At 57.3% G+C, this 23,722-nt stretch overlaps 5 protein-coding genes across 5 annotated transcripts; 2 read left to right on the forward strand and 3 right to left on the reverse strand.

Moving 5' to 3' along the window:
• Positions 1–2,994: 2,994 nt before the first annotated feature.
• On the forward strand, positions 2,995–4,325 carry SLS55_000829 (uncharacterized protein; the record flags this gene model as incomplete). Its single annotated transcript, XM_066772337.1, has 4 exons — positions 2,995–3,307; positions 3,396–3,537; positions 3,588–3,812; positions 3,866–4,325. The coding sequence occupies 4 exons, from the start codon at positions 2,995–2,997 to the stop codon at positions 4,323–4,325; spliced, it is 1,140 nt and encodes a 379-aa protein (XP_066637616.1).
• Positions 4,326–11,992: 7,667 nt separating this feature from the next.
• Positions 11,993–15,148, reverse strand: SLS55_000830 (uncharacterized protein; the record flags this gene model as incomplete). Its single annotated transcript, XM_066772338.1, has 1 exon — positions 11,993–15,148. The coding sequence occupies one exon, from the start codon at positions 15,146–15,148 to the stop codon at positions 11,993–11,995; it is 3,156 nt and encodes a 1,051-aa protein (XP_066637617.1).
• Positions 15,149–17,124: 1,976 nt separating this feature from the next.
• SLS55_000831 (uncharacterized protein) lies at positions 17,125–18,572 on the reverse strand (the record flags this gene model as incomplete). Its single annotated transcript, XM_066772339.1, has 4 exons — positions 17,125–18,165; positions 18,223–18,351; positions 18,402–18,476; positions 18,528–18,572. The coding sequence occupies 4 exons, from the start codon at positions 18,570–18,572 to the stop codon at positions 17,125–17,127; spliced, it is 1,290 nt and encodes a 429-aa protein (XP_066637618.1).
• A 594-nt stretch (positions 18,573–19,166) lies between these two features.
• On the reverse strand, positions 19,167–19,658 carry SLS55_000832 (uncharacterized protein; the record flags this gene model as incomplete). The annotated part of the gene is made up of 1 exon (XM_066772340.1): positions 19,167–19,658. One exon carries the CDS (start codon positions 19,656–19,658, stop codon positions 19,167–19,169), a length of 492 nt encoding a protein of 163 aa, XP_066637619.1.
• A 1,301-nt stretch (positions 19,659–20,959) lies between these two features.
• On the forward strand, positions 20,960–23,486 carry SLS55_000833 (uncharacterized protein; the record flags this gene model as incomplete). Its single annotated transcript, XM_066772341.1, has 2 exons — positions 20,960–21,432; positions 21,500–23,486. 2 exons carry the CDS (start codon positions 20,960–20,962, stop codon positions 23,484–23,486), a joined length of 2,460 nt encoding a protein of 819 aa, XP_066637620.1.
• Positions 23,487–23,722: the final 236 nt, after the last annotated feature.

The raw sequence follows: 23,722 nt of genomic DNA on the forward strand, positions 1-23,722 counted from the left end.
ACAAGGGTGGTTATATCGTTTGCAACAGCCCAAGCGTGATGGGTAGAGAGTCTCTGCAGTGGTGAAACGATGGAAGAGGAGGGAGTAAGGGTGTGACGTTTGCCGGTCTAGGTAGTGGTTGAAGAATCGTGGGGTTGGCAGCTCGGAATCGGAACTGACTCGACACGACTTGACAACTCAAGCGTGACAAGTGTCTCAGATGTCTGCGGAGGTTCTCTTTTAAGCAGGAGTGCGGCCTTGTCGATCTGACTCAGTTTGCCAGTTAAGTGCGGAGAGGGTTCGGGGAACCGGTTCCTGGTGTGTACCACCCCTACACTGAAGCAGGGAGGCGCCCAGTACCCAGTGCATGGTTCCCCGCATTGTGGCTCGCCTCGTCTGCGCATGCTGTTTGGTTCTGTATGCAGCAACCGATCACTTTGCGTGCCTGAGACCCTGAGTAAGTTGGTAGTATTTGCAGCCTGTGATGAAGAGCTTCTGCCTGGCGGCACAAGCATGTTGCATATGCATTGTTGCCCGAGCTCGGCATAGAGAGATGTAACAGTCTCGAGCAATGTACCAGGCCTGATCGCTGCTTAGAATACAGCTGAGCAGACTGTAATGGAGGGATTGCAATGCATGCTCGATAATAGCCCTGTTCAGGAACCATTTGCATACTTTTGCAGACGTAGGAATCCACAGCACATCCTGAAGGCTGTCTTGGTAGAGTTGTGTTTACCACACTCTCAGGGGAAGACGAAATCACCGATGTAAGGAAGCCACCAGTGACTGGGCATGCAGCAGGATGTGAATCTCGACAGAATGCACACATGCCCCGCTGAGACATTTTCCCCTTCTCATCGTCAGGCCCTCACACCAAATGAAAGGGAATGCTAGGCCTGCCTGCATCAAGCCAACACATGTCGATCCTACCGATAGGAGTAAGGGGACACAGGACGTAAAATAGCCTGGGCCGAAGTAACGTCGTATCCACTCCAGATACCGGCTCCGCTTGGTTATCAAATACCAATTTCTGGAGGGAGTGGAAGGTATTTTAGCGGAAGTGACTAGAAATTAGCACAACGCCGCCCACGTGGTGTATCGGCAGCCATGTGGAATTGTCTTCGGTAGCGCGTGGGCATGTGCAGCTGCTTCTGTATACCACGTTGACACCGGCATGATGTAGCTTAAGCCGGGTGTCGAGCCGTGTGTAGCGGGTAGTAGGAAGCAACGGGCGAAGGATGCTTGCAGATATTGGCCATGATAAAGCCTGCAGGAAGGCTTCGCCCACGGCGCTGCCAACACATGTGCAGGCGAAAGGGGTCCGGATCAAGGCGCCGAACGAAAGAGAGTGGAGGATGCGGATCACGGCAGCATTTCCCCAGCTCTTCCCGGGCTGACGCGGTGGCTAATAGGGGTCGAGGCGCGGGAAGCGGGAGTGCGACGCGGTGAGCTGGGATGCGAATAATTCCAGGCTGCGGAGAGTAAAGCGTGCGGATGGGAGCAAGGTGGCTTTGATCTTCAGCGCCGGTCCGGCAGACCCTCGTGGCTCACGCAGCCGCGGGACGAATGGTGCGGGCTTGTCGTCAAGGTACCCGTCTTGAGAGGGGCGTTCTGGGCCCGCATTGGAGCAGGCAGAGGGCCGGTGCAAAGACGGCGTCCCTAGTTCATGCACCGTTGACACCATTGACAGCGGGCGACAGATTGCTGCAGCGAGCCAGATCCGCGACGCAAACGTACGTCAACGCGTGCTAGCGCGCTTCGATGAGAGGTCGAGAAGGCTGAGGGCGACGGCGACGGCGGTGCGAGGCGACGGTGGCAGGAGCACTGCAGGAGGGCACGCAGCCGGGCTGGGTGGCGCGCATCTTGGGGAGGCGCGGATACAAACAATAGTTGGGAGTTGAGGCGTGCGCACAGCAAAAGCGGAGCCGCAGGACGATGGCCGGCGATGTTCGTGCCGGCGGGGCCAAGGCGGAGAGGGCCAGGGCAGAGTGGAGATGCGAGTCGCGGCTGCAGTGATCGCCAGGCCGGCCCGAGCTGGCGAGCGTTGCTCTGCAAATCCGATCGCCCGGAGCGACGTCCACTCATCACCCCGTCAGCCACACCTCGTCCATCTCTGCACGTGTGCCCTCCACCTCTGCCACGCCAGGCTGTGCGCTGAGGTCGGCCAGCGCCCGCCCGGGAACGAGTCCTCTGCCTGGCCCTTCCACCCCTCGCCCCTCCACGCCTGCCCGCCCCATGCCAGCAGCATCGCGACATGGCGCCCTCGACATTTCGGCATGCTCGCAGTTGGCACCGCAATGCGCAGCCGCGGCGACTGCTGCTGCACCAGCGGGCTTTGCGTGTGCCCGACGCCCTCGCGCCGCCCCGTCGTCTACCCAGCAGCAATCGGGCCTTCGTATCCCTGAGGCGGACTGCCCAATCGCACCTTTTGGCCTCTGGTTTCAGGCCTTTGCTGCCGATGATCATCCACGATTTCCCACCGCGCTCCGCTAGCGAGTAGGAGACCCTCGTCCATGCCTATGGAAGATCCGCAGATCGCTCCGGCCTCGTGGCGACCGCCTGTTTGGGCCGTGGCCCACGCTCGAGGGCGTCTGCGGCGTGCCCGGTCGTCGCCGCTAGCTACTGGACGCTCGAGTCCCCGCGCTTCAGCCTCCCCGGCTGGCCAGGATCTATCTCCAGTGCCTGGCCCATGAATCATGCCCCGAAGGCTAATTGTCGAAGCCAACGCGGCTGCTGTTAGCGTTCCATGCTTCGCCCAAGCCTCCGCGCCATGAGGACCTCCCGTTCCCACGCCCATGCTGAGCCCTGCGTGGATATAGCCCGGCCATCTGCTCCACGCTGCGCATCACTGCGACTCGCGTTCTATCAGCGAAGTCCCGTCCAGGTTGTCTCCGGCTCTCCACACCTGCCAACTGGTCCTCGCTCCGCTGGCATTTGTGCAGTCATTCCCTGCCATCCATCTCCTCACACTCCTTTGCTCCTCCTCTTTCCTCTGCCCGCACAAATCCACTCGAAATGGGTATCAACTGGAGCCGGGAAGCCCTCCCCGGGCCCGTCGGGCCCTTCATCTCTCCCACCTATGAGACTGAGATGATCAACAAAGGCGACTTCGCAGCAGCGACGGCTGTGTTCGCCCTGACCGTCATCTGGGGCGGTATCTGCGCATGGCAGGGCTGGACTCAGACGATGCAAGCTCGCAACCCGTGGCGGAGTGCATACATCTGGCTGATATGGCTGGAGCTCGTCGTCTCATTGATCATGGGCGCCGAGTGTTGGATCTTCATGTTGCGATTGATCCACCCTAGTTTCGTCTTCTACATGAGCATCCGTAAGTTTCCCTCTGCATGCCTAATATTTCGCCAACTGACCATTACGAGTGTTCTGGTGGTGTATCCAGGTGCAGCTTCTGCTTCAAGTCATTATCAACCGTGTCCGCGTTATTTCAATGAACAAGGACAAAGCGAGAAACATTATGATTGGTACCGCCTTCATCGTCACTCTCATCAACATCAGCGTTTTCAACATTTGGATTCCCGCCCGTCTGCAGATTTCGCCGAGGTATGTTGCCCTTCGCTATCTGTGTTATGAACAGTGCTGACCGCTGGCAGATACATTCACATCAACGAAGTCTGGGATCGTGTTGAGAAGGTCATCTACCTGGTCATGGACGCCGTCCTCAATGCCTACTTCATCAAATCAGTGCGGAAGAACCTCGTCGCCAACGGTCTGCAGAAGTACAGCTCGCTGCTCAAGTTCAACGTGCGCATCATTGCCATCTCGTTGCTCATGGACGTCATGATTATCGCTGCCATGTCGATTCCGAACTCGTTCGTGTATGTATCCCCTTGGCTCAATCGCGTTGGTACGCCCGCTGATTCGCAGACAGTTACATTCAGTTCCATCCTCTTGCCTACCTGGTCAAGCTCAACATCGAGTTGACCATGGCCGATCTCATTCGCAGGATCGCCATCTCTGCCGCCTCCAAGCGTGGCAACGGTGTCAGCGTCCACCACGAGTTCGTGTATGCGAATGGCAGCAGCGGCAAGGGCACGCAGCACACGGCCATGGAGCTGTCCAGCAGCCACGGCCGTTCGGATTCGAGATTCGAGTTCGAAGGCGACGGTATTCAGAAGACGCAAGAAGTCGTGATTCGCAGCATGCCAAACCCCGACATGAAGGGCCCGATGCAGGACGTGGACCAACTCTCCAACTCCAGCACAAAGGACGAGGGCAGCTCTACAACCGGACCAGATGTGGACGACGAGAGCCAACTCGTGCAAGACCCTTGGAACAACGGTAACGCAGTGTACAAGACGAAAATCTCGACTATGCACCCGCATCACTAGGGGAATGCGAGAGGTGTCGACTTCGCATAGAGGGCGAGCAAAAGGGAGGGTTAGACGCATACTTCTTCTTCATGGCGCATGAACGATTGCATGCGGGCGGCTGGGCTTTGCATCCGGCTCCCCTGGGCTACGGCGCAGTTCTTGGATTGATGACATACAAGAAGGGCCTTTCATCTTCACGTTGGATATACCACATCGGGCGGCATGAGTCTCTGATTCTGTAATTTTTCACCATTTTCCTTTGTCTACTCGATACCTCCTATTACTTTTTATACCTAATCTTTCAGGACTAAAAGCCTACAAAGAACTCTACAAGCGCCGAGGGTTGGCCGTTTGTTGTACATAGACTAGTAGAAGACATCAAAAAAGCTCTTCAATGAGCTACCAACAACTTCAGTTCCGTCGCCTGACGTGCACTCTTCCAACCCGACGATCTGATCAACAGGGTTGAAGAAGTTCGAAGCACTAGTCACCGCAAGCCCCCGAAGAGAGCAAGAGCAGCCAGAACGTCCAGGCGCCCGGGCGCGCACAATTACACACGGACACGGCGAGAAAGCAGGACAAACGAACTACGGGTATGTGCGCGCGCGCGCTTCACCGGCAAAACGAGGCCAGATTGAGGATAGGCATCAGGCACAGGGCACGAACGCACGTTTTTCTGACTTTTGCTCCGTTCCGACCGCCAGGGAACTACCTTGCAACGTCCGCTACCAACCGTACCAAGCCTGGGTACTACCGTGGCTACCGTACCATGAAATATTGTTAGAGGAGGACGACGACTTTTACGGGCCGTTTTTGGTACCTGCGCCACTGACCATGGCGAGAAGAGAAAAAAAGATCAAAGCGTCCCACGAGGGAAAGAATATATCCTGGATAAGCACTAAGGAGTGAAGAAGGGGGGAAGACCTTGATCCCAAGGGTTCCTCCTTTTTCTTTCCGCCATGCTGCGCCTTCACCTACACACACACCCGAGTCAACACTTCCAGATAACAAGAAGCCTCGGGTGCCAATATGCCGTGTGGCTCCGACCATTGATACAATAGGTAATCACAAACAGAAAGCCGCGGCAAGAAGGAAAAAGAGGCTGGCGGCTAACCGGCCGGGTCCTTAGCTAACCAAATGGCTGGCTGACCTGGGCTTGCGCGTGCACTCGTCTTGGCTCGCTGCCCTCCTCCCCCTCCCCTCATTCGGCGCATTTGTCGTACGGTTTTGTTCTGGTCTCCATCTAGCGCGTGCGCGGCGGCCGCCACCCCTCGTGGGCGCAGGGCCCCTCTCTATCTCTTCGTCTCTTCTGTGGCAGGGACCGGTTTCCGCTGCAAAATGAAAGAAGAAAAGGGCCGGCGCCGGCTGGCCTCCCGCTAGGGCGAGGGGCTTTTCTCTCTGGGCTCTCAAGGCATGGTTCGCCACCGTTCGTCGTCGGCTTGGTTTCTGCTTGTTCTTTCTCCTGCCGCGCCGGGAGAGTGCTCGGCAGTGCATATGCCGAAACTGCTACCACGCAGACTTTTCCCGGCTAGCTTGCTTTTCTCGGATTCCACGTGGACCACGACCGGAAGCGCGCGGCTTGGCTGCTCGGACTGGCGAACTGTCTTCGGTGGTGCTGCACAGGCTGGAAGCAGACAAGTGAGGGGCGAAAGATCAACGCTGCGCTGAGTGGAGTACGAGATGCTTTGATCAGAGTGCGCAAGATGGGCCAGCGGTGGGGTCCGAAGCTACTGCCCGCTCGGTGCAGTCGATGACGGGTAATTGGCATCCGCTGGGTCTGCCCCGCCTGGGGGGTTCCTCTGGCTGGCTGCAGCGCTGCTCGCTACCGCCGGAGCGAAGGTCGGGAAGAGGCAGAAGATTGGCAAGCGGGAACAAAAGCAAACCCGACGATGACGACTGAGAGATAGACGAGATTACGAGCGACTCAGGGCCCTTGGGTGGTTGATCAGCCAGTAGAAGCACCGAGATTTTCTTCTTCCCGCCGTTCCTTTGCTTATTTTCTTCGGTTCCGGCGAAGCAGTCGCGATCCACCGGTCACCGGTGAGCTTGTTGGCTGGTAGGGTACCAACGAGGAGGATTGCAACTGCCGATCATTCCCGGTTTCTTGGGAGGTTGCCATCACATCTCGTCCCGTCTCGCATCCACCAACACATCACTGCTTATCGTCGCTGTCACGCCGGCAAGCTCCCCTCGCCACTCTTCTTTTCTTCTTCTTCATGTCGTGGGAGCAAGAGGATGCGCTGTTGGTGCCACGTCCCCACGCATCCAACAGGATTATTGGGCCCCATCTTCGCTACTCCGCACTTTTCCAGCAAAAGCAAGCAGTCTGAACGCATCATTAAACCACAGCAATCCTGCCGAATATTCCATACATGCCACATCCCAGGGCTTCGGGCCCTTTCCACCCGCTTCCCGTCGCCACTCTGCCAATCTTACATCGTGACGAGTCGCACGGGCAGCCAGATGCTCGAATCAGCATTCCTCGTCCTCGGCCGGGTCCAGTGATCCCGCAATTCCCCGTAGCTTCCGCGACCAGGGAACCCCTTCCTCACTCTCCCTTGGACCGGAGGGAGTCCCGCGCGGCCCCGTTCGCCCGCGACTCATGCGGGTCACAGAGAGAGTGAACTGGCAATCTTCGCGGCCATCTGGGGGCCGATGCAATTTATCAGAAATTCCATGGCGAAGCATGGTCGCAGATGCGTATCCTTGTACATCGGGCATGTTCCGCGCTGGGCAGTGTTCCATGACAGGCTTGCTTGCTTGCTTGCTGCCGAGATTTGGACGGATCCTGATGAGTTGGTGAGAGGTAGATGAAGATCTGATCGCGATGGCAGGAAGTCAGACAGCCACACAGCAGCAGCCCGGGCCGTGCAGCGACACGGCCCGCTTATCTCTTGCTTGTGGGGCGGGTAGAGGTGGGTGGCGGAATGGGCGCAGATGAGGAAAGAACGAGTCTGGATGCAGCAGCGCCGATGGAGCACCGCGGGGCGCGGGAGTTGGACGGGGAAGGAAGCCGTTGCATCCATCGTGCTGGACCCTCCGCTGCAACTACACTCCATCTCTCGCCGCTACTATTCTCCTATTATTGCTGTCGTTGTAATTGCTTTCCGCCTGGCACGTGGCCAAAACGGCGGCCAAGACGGACACGAGTCCATGCGACGCGACCCAGACCAAGAAGGCGATAGTGCCTGTTCGGAGGCAGCGACGCCCCGCTGAGGCAGGTGGGTGGGGACGAGATCTTGACTCGTGTTCGTTAATCTTGCGCACTGACGGCACGCAGTCGATCCTCTCTGATCATGGACAAGGGTGTGGGCACGTCGAACGCAACAGCAAACATGTCGTGCTGCGGGAAAAAGCAATTAATCTGCCTGACGCTCGGATGAAGCGTTCTTGCAGCGAACCATGTGGAGCAGCACTATACGGTATTGCTAAACTTCGCCGGGTTGCTTCAGCGCAAGCGGCCGCGTCGCTTCCTCTGACAAGCCGCTTCCCCATAATAACAAAGTCGTCAGGCTGGATGATGATCTTCTCTTCAGCTTCGGCCCCCGCAGCATCACCGCGTCGCCAGCCAACACTGGCCAACCATCCCACAAGCCACATTTCAAATGCTGCAAAGCTTACAGTCTCCAGCTAAACCCCCAACGGCATCCCTTCCGCCATTCACAAGCCCTGTGGGAAGCTAGCTGGGAGACCCTCGCATCCCCAAACACCCGACTCTTCTGTCTTTGCCCGATTGGGTAACACACAGTCTCGCTCTCCACTGCCTATCTCGTACGAGCCCAATCACGGTGTCCATCCAGTATACACAACGAAGTGGACTCCTCTTAGTACACGGTAGTCTTTCCCCTGGCCGCCGCCTCCAACGTCTTTTCGTCAGGGCCGGTCCATGTGTGCCGAGGTGCTGCACGGGAAGACGCCTCAGTCGACCGGGCCGTGTCTACGTGCAGCAGTGGCAGCGCCCTATGCAAATTAAGTCCCCCACCTTGCGTCTTTCCCTTGCATGAGCAGCGCATGTGCCTACTGTTCACGCTACGCCACCGCACTGGCAAACATGCACCCCACATCCATGGCTTGCAGCAGAAGACTCACTGATCCTCCAGGCTCGCTAGCCTTCCAAGTCGAATGTTCGCTGCAGAAGACCTCTATCGTTTCACCAGAACCCTAAACCACTCACCCGGAATCAGGTAGACCAGCCCTACGTACCGTCAGTCGGACCCCACCTGACCGTCGTCATGCGGAAGCTTCCCTGCCGTCCTCATCAGTGGTTCAGCTCCGCACTCGACGCGCCACTAATGCAATGTCGTCCGCGTCTCCACCTGTTCTAGAAGCAACCGCTTGCAGCTTCTCGGAAGATCCCTCTCGCTTCGCTTGTGCTGTCTTCACGCGTGACCTGCCTCGCACATCTTGCTGTTAATGCCTAACATGGCGTTTCTCCCCTTACTCGCCATACCTGCTTTGCGCTGCAAAGAGCGGATCTACAGTGCACCCTGCGACGGGCTGGTAACAACTACTGAGGTGGAAAGGGGCGAATTCGACGGGGAAACGGCGAATTGTCTGATTGCCCAAAAGACCCTTCAACAAAGGAAGAAAAAAAGAAAAGGGAATCGCCGTATGACTCCTCCATGCACAAGGACGGCAGAAAAACATAACAATATGCCGAAGCCAAGAACTGCAACTTCCGTCTCCACCGCCGCTTCATTCTTTTCCCACTGTCGCGCGTCATGGTCTTCCAGCTGAGGCTTGCTGAAACACGACTGGCTCAGAGCGCAAGAGTTCTGGACAGCCAGCCACTTCACCAGTGCATGCCCATCGGTTACAGCAAAAAGTCACACCACCGTCGTCGGGAATAGCCTCTGCATATCCAACATTCCCTACAGAACGCGTCGCCACATTGCCCGTGCACCAGCCACAGAGTTGGGGGAGGCGTGGACGTTGGCAGCCCTGGGCATCATGATCGTCCGATGTGCTCGTATCCAAGAGTCAGTCATGGCATACGCGTGTCGAAAGAAGGAGGGAAAGAGTCAGGCATCTTTCCTTATTGGGACGGGGACGTGCCGCTTCGTGCGCCACAAGTTGCAGACTTCAGTCATGGACAAGATGGCTCTATCTGTCAGCCGTCCTTGCTGTATCATCGTCGCTATCATTGATTAGAGGGGAGGGTGCTTTGATGGCGACTCAGGGGTCTCATCGGTTGCAAGGACGTTTCCCTTCGTCCGCAGCGTCAAGTGAAGTCGAACTATTGGCGTGGATCGCCAGGAGAGATACCAATGTCGGAGAAGAAATGCGCCGAATACTGCACGAGCAAATCCTCATCCTGTAGGCTAATACCGCCTTGTTCCCTCTCAACAGATCTAGGTCGCTCCTCTAAGAAGAGGAGGATGCTACTTCAAAGATGCCATCACCACCTTCATCACCATGGTTAATCTCAAACGCAAAAAGCGAAACCGTGCTTGCTGTAAGGCGTGATCTTATCCGCTACAGCGTTCCGCAACGCTAGGACTTTCTAAGGGCAAAGGAGGGCTGGCATGAACATTGAATGAGAGTTCGTTGGCATGATCAGCATGCACACCTTGTGTCAGTGACAGTTCAGCCGCACAGCAAAATCAACGGTCCAAATCACGATCCCTCATCGCTTAACGAGGAATACGCTGCTCATGGTCGCGGCGAGCGATTTGGGGAATGTAACCTGTACGCCAAAAACAGCAGGGAAATATATGGGCCCAGCCACTGACGCAACCCTTTCGTATTCCCAACTCCCCCTCCTCCCCAGACCTCGGGTACACACAGACACATCATGCTATGAACCTCCCTTCTCCATCCTGTCGTGGTAGATGAGGTGCCAGCTCCAGATCGCGTCATCGTCGAATAATCGCAGCCCAGCCTCCCTCACTCAAAGCACGCTCTCGCACAGGGTATAGAGGCGATACTCATCACTGGGTCTTACACTGCACTCATTTGTTATACTCCCCCTACAAACCGTATAAACATGGGAGTTTGCCATCCCTTTTCAGTGAATGTCACAACACTCATGCGGCGCCATCCACGATTCGCGAGCCCAGCACCCACACAGCTGGAACACCAATTCAGCCCCAGGTACGAGGATTCCAGCGACCACCGCTGGAACCCCCTTCGGTTGAGTAGCACCGGGACCATGGCAGGTCAGCGGATGAAGCCTTTTCGGAGCAACGACCTACACCACTCCCGCATTCGGGATAGCATCGCCAACAGACGAGCTCTTTGAGCGGGCGAAAATATCGTGCTTTGCCAATTCCCCAAGTCTTCAAGAAGCAGCTCATACACCCAGCTAACATAAACTTCGCAACCGTCAGCAATGAAGGGTCGACGGCCAAGGTGGCGCGGGCTTTTAACTTTTCCGTCGCGGTCGTTCAGCCGTTAGGCTCTTCAGATTGCCCTGACTTGCTCGACCGCAGCGAATGGATAAGACCAGGTCGACCGTTGACAGCCCCTCATCCAGAAAAAGAAAAAAGCAGCCAAGTGAGCTCTTGTTCTTAACCATTCCATGTGCCTATCAGGAACATCCAATCTTGAGAAGGGTACGTCGTACTTGTAAAATCGCTTCGAGTCCAGGCATTGCGCCAATCACTCTGATCATCTTTGAACGTACCACACATCGCTGTATCTTGGTGGCTGACAGTGTTCCAAAGTATCGCAGGGTTTCTGGCTGAGACTCCATGCAAGCATGTACAGTACACATTCTGGACGATGAGGACGGGCGAACAGCTGTAGTACATACATTTGTGTCCTTGACGGAACACAACAGGTTCAAATCTCCCGCAACCCACTTAAGCGCGCCAACGCGTCACACAAAACAAAACTCACTCAACCACCACCACCGTCCCGCCAGCACGACAAGGAAAGGAGAAAAGAAGACACATCCAAAACAAAAAACTCATCCGAGTATGATTTTTATCAAAGTTTATGTATTCCGTGTCCTCCCCAGTCCCGGCCTCACGTCCCAGACCCGTCGAACCCAACAACCAATTACGCTTCATCCATCCAGGCTCAAGAGAAAAAAAAAAGAAAAAGGCCAGCCATGATCATCAGTACGAGATTATCTCTCCTCCCCAGCCGACGCTAAACCCCACCGCCACGGATGGGCGGCGAAAGAGAGCGAAGCCAAAGGGAAGGAAAAAAATCTCTCACAGCTCCAGACATGCTGATAGCTGTAGCCTCCCCCCGAGAAAGGACGAGAAAAAATCACCCTGCAGAGCAACTAGCCAGAGCCCCCTCCCATCCAAACGTGCGAATCCCAGAAGCGAAACAAGCAAAATGAGAAAAATGAGAAACGAATCCCCCGATAGCCGTCCGATCTATACACAAACGCCGGCGACAGTGAGATGAATGCAGTGAGGTGTGGTGGTGGTTTGTATGTACTTTACTGGGTTTGCTGAAAAGAAAAGTGGAGGGTGGGGGGAGAAAATGAGGCTGCTGGGCTGAACCAAAGCAATTGTGGTCTCTGTGAGTATCTGTGGTATCCGATGCATCGTCTCCTCCGCTTGTAAAATCACGGTTCATCCCATTAACAAAAAAAAAACGAAAAGGCGTACTCCAAGATGATTGTGTGCATCAATATGCAAAATAGAGCGGCTAAGGGAAGAGGGAAGACGAGCAGGTGGAGCGGAGATGGTCTGGAAACCGACGCCATATGGCACCGAATCGTACATCTACACCCTATCGCCAGCGAAGTCCCAAACCTCGCAGTCGTCTTCGAAAAAGCCTTCGTCAGGCTCGGTCTCCTCATCGATTTCCTTGCGCTTGAGGCGGCGGCGCCTGGTAGTCACGACGACCTGTTCGATCTCCTCGTCACCCTCACGCAGGGCGAAGTCGCTCACCATGCCGGCAGCACCACCTGGGCCCGGGCCATTTCCGTTGATGTCAAGGCCGAGGAGGTCGTCGGAGAGGGGATCATCGTCATAAGCATGCGAGGACGGGAGAGTGACCTTGACAGAGGGAATGTCGGTTCCAAAGGCCCAGACGCTGCAGTCGTCGACGTGATGAACCGCCTGGACAACCGACACCTCCTGCTCTTGCTGCTCCACTTCGTCCTCAACATGCTCCTGGACAGGGACATCATCGTTGATGAACAGGTCGATCCGTCTGTCGGTATGGAAAGGCTGATACGGTGTATTGGTCTCAATCTCTGCAGTCGCCAGTGGATGAGCCATCATACCCTTTGCCTTAGTCGTACCAACGGCAGGAGCCTTGGGGGTCCAGTAAGACTCTCCAGACCTTTCAGTGCCAGGAGGCGGCGCAGGCTCTTCACCTGGCTTCGAGGTGAGATACGCCAACGTAGCAGGTGCGATTCCACTGTCTCTGATCGGGTTCAGGCTGTACTCGACGAGCTTCTGTTTGGTGATGCGTGTCTGGGGCCGGCCATTCTTGCTGCGAACCTCCTGGAATTTGACCTTGTGAATGGTCAAAACGCCACCAGAAACAAGTGCGATGCGAGGATCACGGTACTTCGGGTTGATGAGCCAAACCACGGAAGATGGGCTAACGCCATTGATCAACAGAGGCAACTGAAGCTTGTTGTCGCTCGCATGCTTGAGATTGCTGGCAGCGCCACCGATTGACTTCCCGATGCCAGCGGCGACGGCTTTTCCGCCCTTGGCACCTGCAGCGGGAGTCATACTGAGGTTGCTCAAGCTAAAGCCGGACCCCACACTGCCACCACGGTTGCGGACGGAGCTGAAGAAGGGTTTGGCTTTGCCAGTAATGTTTTGAGCAGCCGAGCCGATGATGCCACTTCCTTTCGCTGGCTGTTCTTCCGCTGGTTCTTTCTTCGGCTGCTCATTCGGTTTGCGGACGCGCCTTGGCGGCGGCCACTGGAATGCAGACGCCGGCATCGGATACATGTGCACGGTTCCTTTGTCCGTCAGAATTGCAAGCCGACGGGCATCAGGAGCAGACCACGCAACATCAACGATGTTAGCGATGGTCATCCGCGTGAACTTTGCGACTTGCCGCACATGCGATTGCGAGGACCTGTTTCCACGTGTGCCACGAGAGCTGGTGTGGTGCATGCAGTTCAAGTCCCAGACAAACTGGTTGTCTCCCTTCTTGCTGAAAGTCATCAACATAAGGCCACTGGGTGAAAAGGACAAGAAGCTGCAGCCAAGCGGTGCCGTAAAAGTAGTGAGCGGCTGCAGTGTGCTTCGGTTCTTCGGAGACTCGGTTTCCGCCATCTTTTGCATGTCGAAGATGGAGACCAAAGACGGCTCGTTGCTGGATTGCGGAGAGCTCTGATTATGCCCATGAGTAGGTGGGAAGTATGGTTGCCCTTGATTGTCGACCGGCATGGTACCATTCGGATGTTGCTCGCTCGGCTTGTTGCTCCAGTAACTCTTCCACGCCTGCATGCCGGTACTGGCAGCCCACTGCATGCCTTTCATAGCTTGCTGCGCCACCTCCCGTGAGGCATTCTTGAAGAAACTATCTTCAGGAGCATCGACTTGACAGTTGGCAGAAGGTGGTGGAGGTGGTGCGTGAGTGCTCATCCCGGGAGGCTTTGGTTGTGAGGGTGACAGCAGTGTGGCGCCATTGAGGGAATACAATGAAGATGATCCCGGAGGCACGACGGCGATCCAGCGCTCACTGAGCGTGAATAGAGGGTTGCCGAAGGAAGCCACGCTATCGCCCTCAAGGCTGTTCAACTCCGTCGAGCTTGCTGAGCTGGGAGTTGGGGTATGCTCGCGAACCTGAACTGTCGTCCAGACCTTTCCGATGCACCTGAACGACTCCGGGTGGGCTTCTTCCTGCTTCGGGGAGAATACGAATACTTCACCGCTGCATCCTGAGGCGACCACTACGAACTTACCCTTGGCGTCGATCCGCAGATCACCTACTGGAGGCGGGGGCTGGAAGACAGGGCTGTCCAATGGCGTGGTGAGGGGCACTGGTGGGGCCTTGTACAACGTTGCGACATGCGTGCCTTTTTTCAGTGACCATATCTCAACAGTCGTCTGATAATGGGTCACGTCTGCGAGGTTGGAATCGCCCAAAGCGGAGGCTGGACGAGTAGGCGGGCTCGACGAGCCCTCGTTCTCATCGGTGCAGGCGCCGGAAGAAGAGCCACTTGAGTGACGGGTATCCTTTACACCATCCAAGAGTGGACCGTGAATGACAAGTGCAACCAGCGGACGATCGTCTGCACAAGGATCTGTTCCGCCAGACCACTGCACTATCTTCGCACCAATAACCGCACCACGTAGGCCTTCCACCCTTCCCAAGACGTTCATGTGCGATGCTCTGACATCAAGGACATCAAGACCACCCTCATAACCCACCAGGAGAGCATTCTGCCCCAGACGTGATGATGGTTTGTCTCCAGCCGCATCGAGCGTATCAAAGCCACAGAAGTAGCCGTTGGCTCCAGGTATCATCTCACCCTGTGGGGCATCCAGGCCGAAGTCGACATCAGGAAGGCCATAGAAATGCGACTGCGGCTGGTGTGGGAGCGGCGGCTGCTGCGAAACCTGCGAGAACATGGAGGCACGACGATCTCGGGGCGGCGACTGGCGTGGTGAGACGCCTAGCCTGCCGCCAAAACTGGCATAGTGATTCGGGTGGCTCATCGGCCTGCCACCGATGGTAGGTGGTGAGTTGGAGATACCGAAGTTTTGTCCGGGAGAGCCGCTCAAGCTCCTTCCATTTGGTGGGGCTTGTCCAGCAAAGAATGGCAAGGACTTTGTCCACTCGCTGGTATAGTGTGCGGCGGTGGTCGTGGTAGTGCCAAAGGCGGAAATGAGGGGCGAGGTGGCTGGATTAGGGGAAGCCTGGTATCGCGTTGCGGACTGCGGAGACTTTGCTCTGTCGGACATGACGTTAACAAAGGACTAGAGCTGGGGAGGAAAGGCTGTAGGCGGAGCGGTGAAGTGGTAGGTCTATCGGCCACGCTCGCGCATGCTCTCGCCATTTCATTTGGGCGGCTTTGATCCGACACCCGCCATGGCTCAGGGTTGCTGTCAACCAGCATGATGGCTCTTTGGCGTTTGTCGTGGAGCCGCAGGCACCCGAAACGTCCACCACGTAGCCCCTCACTCTCGACTCCTCTGGGGTGACTCACATCTCTCTGGGGAAGATACGCGTAACGCGCTCCCCATAGCGGTCTCTTCTTCCAAATTCATATCGCGATATATTCCGCCCGCGCGTCTGCACGTTGTCGACGCCTCGCGATCGGTTGCGGCTGTGCTGTTGGTATAGGTATCCAATGCCGGGCTGGGGGTTCGTAAGGGCTGCCGCGTTATCAGGCGATGAGGGCATGAAATGAGCTTCGACGGATGCGTGCGGGAGAGCGGGGGCGCGAGCGCGGTAGTCGATTTGGGAGTGGATAGCGAGCGGCGTCGTCTGGCTGCTCGCTGCTGTGTTGTTGCAGTGTGCCCGAGCTTGGACGCGGCGCGGTTGCGTGGCGGGGGAGCCGTCACCGGAGGAGCCTGAGACAATGGACGGTTGCGGCGTGTAACTCGCCCGTGATCAGGCCTTGTGCTCGCTTTTCCGCGTGCCGGGGCTGCTCTCGGTGCAAGGAGGGCGAGTGTGTCTTGTCGCGTCTCACGGGGCGCTGGTTGCGATACGCGCCGGGTCTGGCTGGCACGGCGGAGCGGGTCGGCGGGCGGGAATGCTGGGGTACCGGCGAAGTCCGAGTGCGATTCGGCCGGTTATGCAAAGACAGGAGGGGGCATGAAGCGCGCAGAAGGCGTGGAGAGCTTCAGGCGCGGCGTTTATGGTGCGGAGAGCGTTGAGAGCGGGGCAAGTGAGTTGTTGAGGCGGTACCTCTGTAGTGTAGCTGTGCTGATACGGAGTATCTGCGAGCTGCATGCCGACGGCGGCGGGAGGGGGCATCAGCGCGGGGCTTGCAGCCTCCACGGCCGGCCTGGTCCCACCTTAGCCGCGGCACGTGAGACGGAGCTTTATCTTCGTCATTTCGCGGCCTCTCGCAGCCGGCGCTCAAGTCACGCCCTGTTTTACCTGACGCCAGCGACTGTCACGAGGCCCTGCCACGCCACTCACCGCCGCCCAGCGCCACAGCCTGCGCTCGACGACAGCCGCTCCACCCTGCGCAGGATGACCCCTGGTCGTGCCTCGCGCTGCGCCTGCTGACTGCGATGGCAGTAAGGAGCCGCTGATCGGTGACGCCAGCACTCACGGGGTGGACGCTCCACGCTCTTACCACTCTCCTTGCCGTCTCCGCCACAACACAATCAACGTGTATTGCACCCGAGCCCATGTCGATCCTTCGCAAATATTGGCTCAGTGCGCTCCTGGCCAATCATGTTGCCGTTCTAAAGCGCCTATTACCCTTTTCGTCGTCTTGTCCATCAGCGTAGTCTTTTAATAATACACGGCTACCCGTGCCGGCCACGTCCGACGGAGCCCATGCTGGCTTTGGGACACGAAGCGAGCATATCTATTACCACATTCCCGGCTTTGCCTGCCATGCTCCAGCGACCAGCCCGCATCGTCGACACCGTAGGCACTCCACTCGATTCGTGTCGTCATCTGCAATTCCGTCAACCTCCAGGTGGCAATCTCCCGTACAACATCCGGGGTAAAGACGATCAGATCACCGCCTGTCTGGTGACCATCTAGAACGTACGGTAGACTATGCTTCGCTCACTTTTCAGGGGGGCCTTTCTCATCCAATCCCGTTCATTGCCTATCAAAGCCGTATGTAACCGTACAGCTAGACCAACTGTCCTCTTTGCTTGCTCTGCCTCGCCAATCGATCGCATTCCTAGAACTGTTCACCAATCCCGTCGGGTCTCGCTCAAGCCTATGTTACCCGTAACCAACAGCTCACTCAGCCCTCGCTCGGTAGAGATGTCTCCGTAGGAGCGGTTTCCGTAGAAGCGGTGCTCTCAGCTGGGTCCGACTTCTCCATATTGGATGTCGCCTCCGTAGACGTGATACCATCGGCGTCCTCTGCCATCTCTGCATCAGCTGGCGTCTCCGCAGGACGCTTCGGCGGCTCCAGCGAGGTCGGAATCCAGCCATGAGGTTGTCCAGCCTCAACGAATGGCAGATCCTTCAACTTTGGATCATTCGCTTTGACCGGGAGGACCGAAATGCGACAGAACTCCTCGTCACAGCCGAAGCGGACTTGCCAGTAGCAGGGGTCGCTGGTCGACGACATCCTGAAGCCGCGGATGTGCGGTGAAGGGCCGTCCTCAGTGACGCCGTATGCACGGATCTCTTCGAGACTCAGGTCCTCCCACGCCTTCTGCATCACGTAGCGATAGTCCAGAGTAACACGTTGCGTGAACAAGTTGAGAGCGTAGGTCTTTGCGTCGCCAGGGAGTCGGAAGGCTTTCGTATAATGATTAACGGTAGAGAATCCGTCAATTTTAGCGTGCTGGTCCTGTATGCCGAACTCAAATTCCGATCCTCCATACTCCACCAAGGGCTGGTACTGGATAAGAACGACGTAAATGGTCTTGCTCTGCTGAGACTGTTGAGGAGTCTGTGTCGTCTGGGCTAGGTTGGTAGCATTATCAGACGGAGCCGGCTGCTCGTTCTGGGGAGTGCTAGCGTTTACATCGCCCCTGCCGCTGCCTTGAGGGCTTCCTTGCGCCTTCTGGGAATCACTATTGCCGGTAGTGCACGCGTCGCGCGCAGGACCGGAAGGCGGACCAGTGGATTGCGCCTCCAAGAGATCATCGACTTGTTGTTGTTGACGGCGCGCTACAGCAGGATGCGGTGCCTTGAACTGTCCAAGCTCATTCAGGATTGCTACGGTCTTCCTGTGGTAGTAACTAGCCGGGTCGTTTCGCTTTATGTGCATCAACCCAATGAGTTCGACATGTGTAAGGGTGCAGTAGTGAACGCAAACAGTCTCCTCCTCCTAGGTGTTATTGAGGTACGCGAAACTACCTGGGTGTGGGAGATCACAGAGACTTACCTTGGGATTGTCAACACTCGGAGTGATCGTGATCTCCGCTCTCCCAGCGGGGTCGGTCAGCCAGGCAGGCACCGGTGGCTTCTGCGGTTTGTTGTTCACGACAGCATTGGGGATATCGCGGTGGTTGGCCTGGTCGCGTAATAAGTTTTACCGGCGAAAAGGGTTTTGGGAATACAGACTTGGGTATTCGCGGCTACGGGAGAGCCGGTCGGCGCGTTGCCGTCAGTGGAGGGCGTAGGTGAGTCAACGTCCATCTTGCAGGCCATCAGCGCAGTGATCACAAGCACGGAAAGGTAGGAACTTACGTAGTCGCTGAGCGAGGAGTCGCTCGATGCGCCATCAGACGCCATTTCTACGTCTTGCGGCAGGGTGGCTGTTGGTGGATCCCCTTTGGAGATCATCGTTGTCCGGTTGTGTCCAGGCGCGAGCAGCGTGGCGGCGCTGGGGCGGGTGGTGGAGGGAAGAGGGAAGAGCGACGGGTTAAACTACGGTTTGCACCTGCACCTACAACACGTAAACAATCTGCGAACGCCACACTGTGCGCGCGACTGCACTTGTCTGGGTGAATCTCGGCATGGCTATTTGCGCGGGATGCTGCAATAGCACCTTGTACTCTAAACTTGCAACTGGAATGATGGTTCGTTCTAAAGCAAGCCGATTGCCCATCCAGCGCCTTTCGCACCGGGAAACTCGTAGATACTGCTGGACTCCAGAGTCTGGCACACAAGACTCCCTATGCAAGGGACAGTTGATAAATTAGCTTACTTGTCGTGGCCAGTTTGCTCGCGCTCCTAGAGTTAGTATTCGCAGTCTAAATCAACTCAATTGGGCTCGTTCCAGAATGTCCTTGAGATTTCTAGCCATGATTATACCAATGCACCCGACAGACACCCGCTTCGCCGACCCAACGCCAAAATGCTCGTACCAAAGCCGTAAGAAATGCACTATGCCGCAGCCGCTTCTTCATTGGCATCCTTTGCCGATGAACCGCCACAGACACTACCGACAAATTCCTTGTAACGAAACACATCCCCACGGCCCAAGCCACCTTTGCCCTTCTTTCCCAAAGCTCTGCGACCTCTGAAGCCTTCAACAACTCTCTCGATCTCCAATTCCGTGAGCCTCTCCTGACCTGGCTCCGGCGCTGTGTTCATCAATGCGTCCCTCAACTCCGAAACGTCAATCTGGCCATCATCCTGGTCATCGAAAGCTTCGAAAGCTGAAAGAAGCTCTCGCTCCCTGCTCAAGGGTGCAAGTAGGGACGCCATCATGTTGAGGTATGCGGAGAGATTCAGCGACTGGGACTGTCCTTCAAAGTATGGAGTGATCGAAGCCGGTCCATTGTCGAGCCCAACCTGGGAGAGGGCGTCCTGAACGTCTGGAGCGCTGATGGTCCCTTTGTTGTCGCGATCGAGCACACTGAACGATTCACGCATGCTGTGCAGCAAGGCCGGAGGAAGGTGGGCGAGAGGGTCGCTGCTACCGAGCAACGAAGCGGCTCTGGCCGCAGGTGGTGGCCGTTGTGGTCGGCGCTGAACAGGCGGGGATGGGGGAGGTTTAACGGTACTCGTATCCGTAGTCATGGTAATGTTGCGTTGGACGGAAGGGCGGGTTGGCGAGGCTGGGGGATCCGGGCTCAAGGTGGTCTTGCGAGTTGTTAAGAACGGGCTACCCAGGCTAGGTCTGTCAGAAGTCCCCGCTGCGGATCCATCGCCTGACTCGTCGGCGTTGACGCCCTCTGCGTCGCCATTAACAGAGGACGTTGACCGGCGGAAAGGGCTGTCGCGTTCCTTCGCAGGTGATAGGCGCGAGGGTGTGGTCGGACGAATGTCTGCGGGCTTTGAGGGCGACGCGAAAGGCGAGCTACGCAGAGCGGACGGGGAGGTTGTGTCGAGTCTCGAGCCTGAGCGACGGAACGGAGAGGCGCGGTTGGCGTTTGCAAAGAGATTCGACGTTCTGAGCGGGCTGGGAGGGCCGGGTGCGGACGACTAATAGCGGATCAGTCAGAGCAGCGTAGAGGCGTGCAAATGAGCTTCTTACCATGTTCGGAGCGTGAGGATCGGAGCGCGGTGTGCAGGGCGGTGGTGGATGGCGGTGACCGTCGTCGGTGCAGGCGGAGTTACACAGGCACAGGCAGTTCGATGACGCGCGTGTTGATGCTGAGCCGGTTCGGGCGCTGTCGGCGTGTCGGTGGAGCAACGCGCCAGGCGTGGCCTTGGGGCCTTGGGGGACCCGCGCGGGAATTAGCGAGTCCTTCGACCAGGGGCTCGCCCGTCTAGTCGCAGCCCTGCCGCGCTACATGCGGCGCGGTCGGCTGCAGCTGGGCTCGCAAAACTCTCATCGTCTCTATCAATGGCTGCCGGGATAAAGTGAACTGTGGATTCTGCTCAGTCGCCCGCTGCACCGCGTCGTCGTAGCATCCGCGCGCAAGGCCTGCCCCGCACGAGTCAAATCACCCCCACCGACCCCTGGTCCACTTCACATCAGAGCTCTCCTGGCCCCTTCCACCATGGCCTCCGTGCAGGTCGCGCGGCCTCCACCGCCTTCTTCTTCCACGACCATCTCCCCTGCTGCCACCACCAAGTCGCATCGCCAGTCGTCTCTCTCCAGTTTCCCGCCCTCCCGCTCCCCGTCCACGCTCTCGCGCCCCTCGCGCTCGCCTGCGCCGGCTCTGATCCCCCGCGATTACAGCCCCTCTGCCTCGTCGCGCAACTTCAGACCTCGCTCGCCAAGCCGAATGGGTCGCCCTCTGCGCTCGCAATACCCCTCGAATTCGCGTGAGAACCATGTCGAGTACATTCTGGTCGCGAGCTTCGATATCGACCGGGGGAGTATCATGGAGCACCAGTACCCCGGTCCAATCAGCGGCGACGAGCATATGCTGGCAGACCTGATGCTTCCGGATCAGGCCCACGTCCGCAGCCAGGACTGGACCATATTTTTCTTGCACAAGGACACCGAGGCCGAGGAGGAGGCCAAAGAGGAGCGGCGAGAGCGCAGGCGTTTGCGCAGTGAGCGAAAGGCGAAGAAGGCGGCCAACGGCGCCGCCAACGGAGAGAATGGCACTGCCTCCGAGGAGGAGGAAGAGGACGATGACGACGACCTCGACTCGGAGGACTCGGAAGAGAGTGACGATGAGGGTTTCGAGGGGCCGCCTTTAATATATGTGCTTAACTTAGTGAATACCAAGCAAGACAATACAGTGAAAAGGTATGTACCGCCGCGGTGAGTATCAAAGGCCGTTGTTGACGCAGTAACAGAGGTGCTGTCTGCAAAGCAATGGCAATCTGCACAAGACACAGTTTCCTGCACATTTACAAGGTAACAATGTCTTCCGTTTCCCGATATCAAAGCCCAGCACGCTCATTCGCTCTCAGCCTTTACTGCTGCTTGCTATCGAGGAGTACTTCCGCAACCCCGAGCCAGAGACACTCGCATCTCTGTATGATTCGCTCAATTCCATGGATCTCTCGCTATTACCAAGACTGTCTTTCCTCGAACGCAATATTCTCCAGGCCTCTACAGCACCCGATATGTTCATCGAGAAGTTCGAGCAAATGGTTGCCCAAAGGCAGATCGAAGACATGGAGGACACCCAACTAGCACTGTCCAAGACAACTTCAGGGTCTCCGACTCGGGCGCCTGCCAACAGATACACTCTTCCAAGAGACACGCACGAGTTTGAGTCTCGTGTGATGTACAATGGAGTCCCGGTGCCCATCAAGGTCCCGACTGCTATTCAGCCAGAGACCGTTGGAGATTTCTCCCTCATCAAGCTCATCCAGACGTTCTCCACACCACACGCAGCTTCTCCGCAGCCGTTCACGCTGCATCCGCATCTCACGACTTCCGGAGCCTATACACATCCGATCATTGTGCTAGTCAATGCTTTGCTGACCCAAAAACGCATCGTCTTCCTTGGTCATAATCGGCCGTCTGGAGAAGTTGCTGAAGCCGTCCTTGCAGCGTGTGCACTAGCATCCGGAGGCGTGCTGCGAGGCTTCACTCGCCACGCATTTCCTTATACTGATCTGACTAAAATCGATGACTTGATCCAAGTTCCCGGGTTTATTGCCGGCGTCACCAATCCTGCGTTCGCACACAAGCCGGAGTGGTGGGATGTGCTCTGCGACTTGCCTGCAGGTCGGATGAAAATCTCTCACAGGATTGAGGGCGCAGGGGTAACAGACGGGCTACTCTACTTCCAACAACAGCAAGCTATGCTGCCCCCCGGGCTTGCAAGTGCTCTGGGTCAGGGACTGAACGCCAACCTCAGCATGAACATGCCCAGCACCAACGGAAAGGACATCGACCCCACGGGAGACACGCAATTCATGGAAGCCATCCTTGGCGCCATCTCCAACCGTCTCGGCGAAGGGGCAATTCGATCGCGGTTCCGCGACTGGGTGCTGAAATTCACCCGGCTCGCAGCGGCGTCCGAAGAGACGGTCTACGGCGCCTCCGCCCTGCACATCGGCGCGCAATCCGCCGCTTCGGCGCTGTCGCCCACGTCGCCAGAGGCCGAGTTCTCGCCCGTCGACGCCAACATCAAGGGCCACGGCTACGTGTGGGCCACCGAGGCCGAGCGGCTGCGGGAGCTGGGCGCCAACGTGCACCGGGTGGAGGGCTGGCGCAACACGCGCTCCTACTACAGCTACGTCCAGGACCTGGCGCGCATGTGGGAGCGCCAGCCCATCCGCCACCTCGACCTGCTCTGGCTGCACGACCGCCTGCGCGCGACACGCCTGACGCACGAGCAGAGCGCCGGCGTCTACCTCGCCCTCGCCCGCGCGGTCGAGGAGGCCGGCAAGCCCAAGCCGAGCGACGAAAAGGAAGACGCCAGCAACAAGGACACCAGCATCGCCGCCATCCTGAACGGAAAAGGCGACAAGGACGTCTCGGCGAACGATGACGACGACGCCGCCAGCGGCGGCGGCAGTCCGGTCAGCCCAACGGCCAACGCGCCCCCGCTCGCGCCCGACCGCCGGCTCTCGCCCATCTCGGCCGCTGCGCAGCGCCAATACGACACGATCCTGCAGCTGCTCAGCGTCACGCCCGAGTCCAACAGCGGCCTCTTCCACCTCTCGCTGGGCCTGTTCCACCCGCGCCAGGACGTGCGCCAGGCCGTCGTCGCGCTGCTCGAGAAGGTCATGGACCACCCGGCGGGCCGCCACTTCTGGGCCAGCCTCGGCCGCTTCGCGAAGCTGGCCCTGTATCGCATCAAGAGGGAGCAGGAGGCTGTGAGCACGCCGGGGCTGTTGTAGATTTGGATGAGTCTTCCGTCCTTTTTTTTTTTTCTCGCTCTTCTCCATTTTCTTCGTTTTTTTCGTTTTCGGGCGGCTTGTTTGATCTCTCTCTCTCATGCGACGGAAGTGAGGAACGCAAACTCGGAGCAGAGGGATTGATGTGTCTTGGGAACGAAGAAATGAAAGCGATACCCGATTTTCTTTCCATTCTTCTCGATTTGCTCTTACTTCTACGACATATATATATACACATT

The sequence above is a fragment of the Diplodia seriata genome, assembly GCF_021436955.1.
Source record: "Diplodia seriata strain FDS-637 chromosome Unknown scaffold_1, whole genome shotgun sequence".
NCBI classification, from domain to species: Eukaryota; Fungi; Ascomycota; class Dothideomycetes; order Botryosphaeriales; family Botryosphaeriaceae; genus Diplodia; species Diplodia seriata.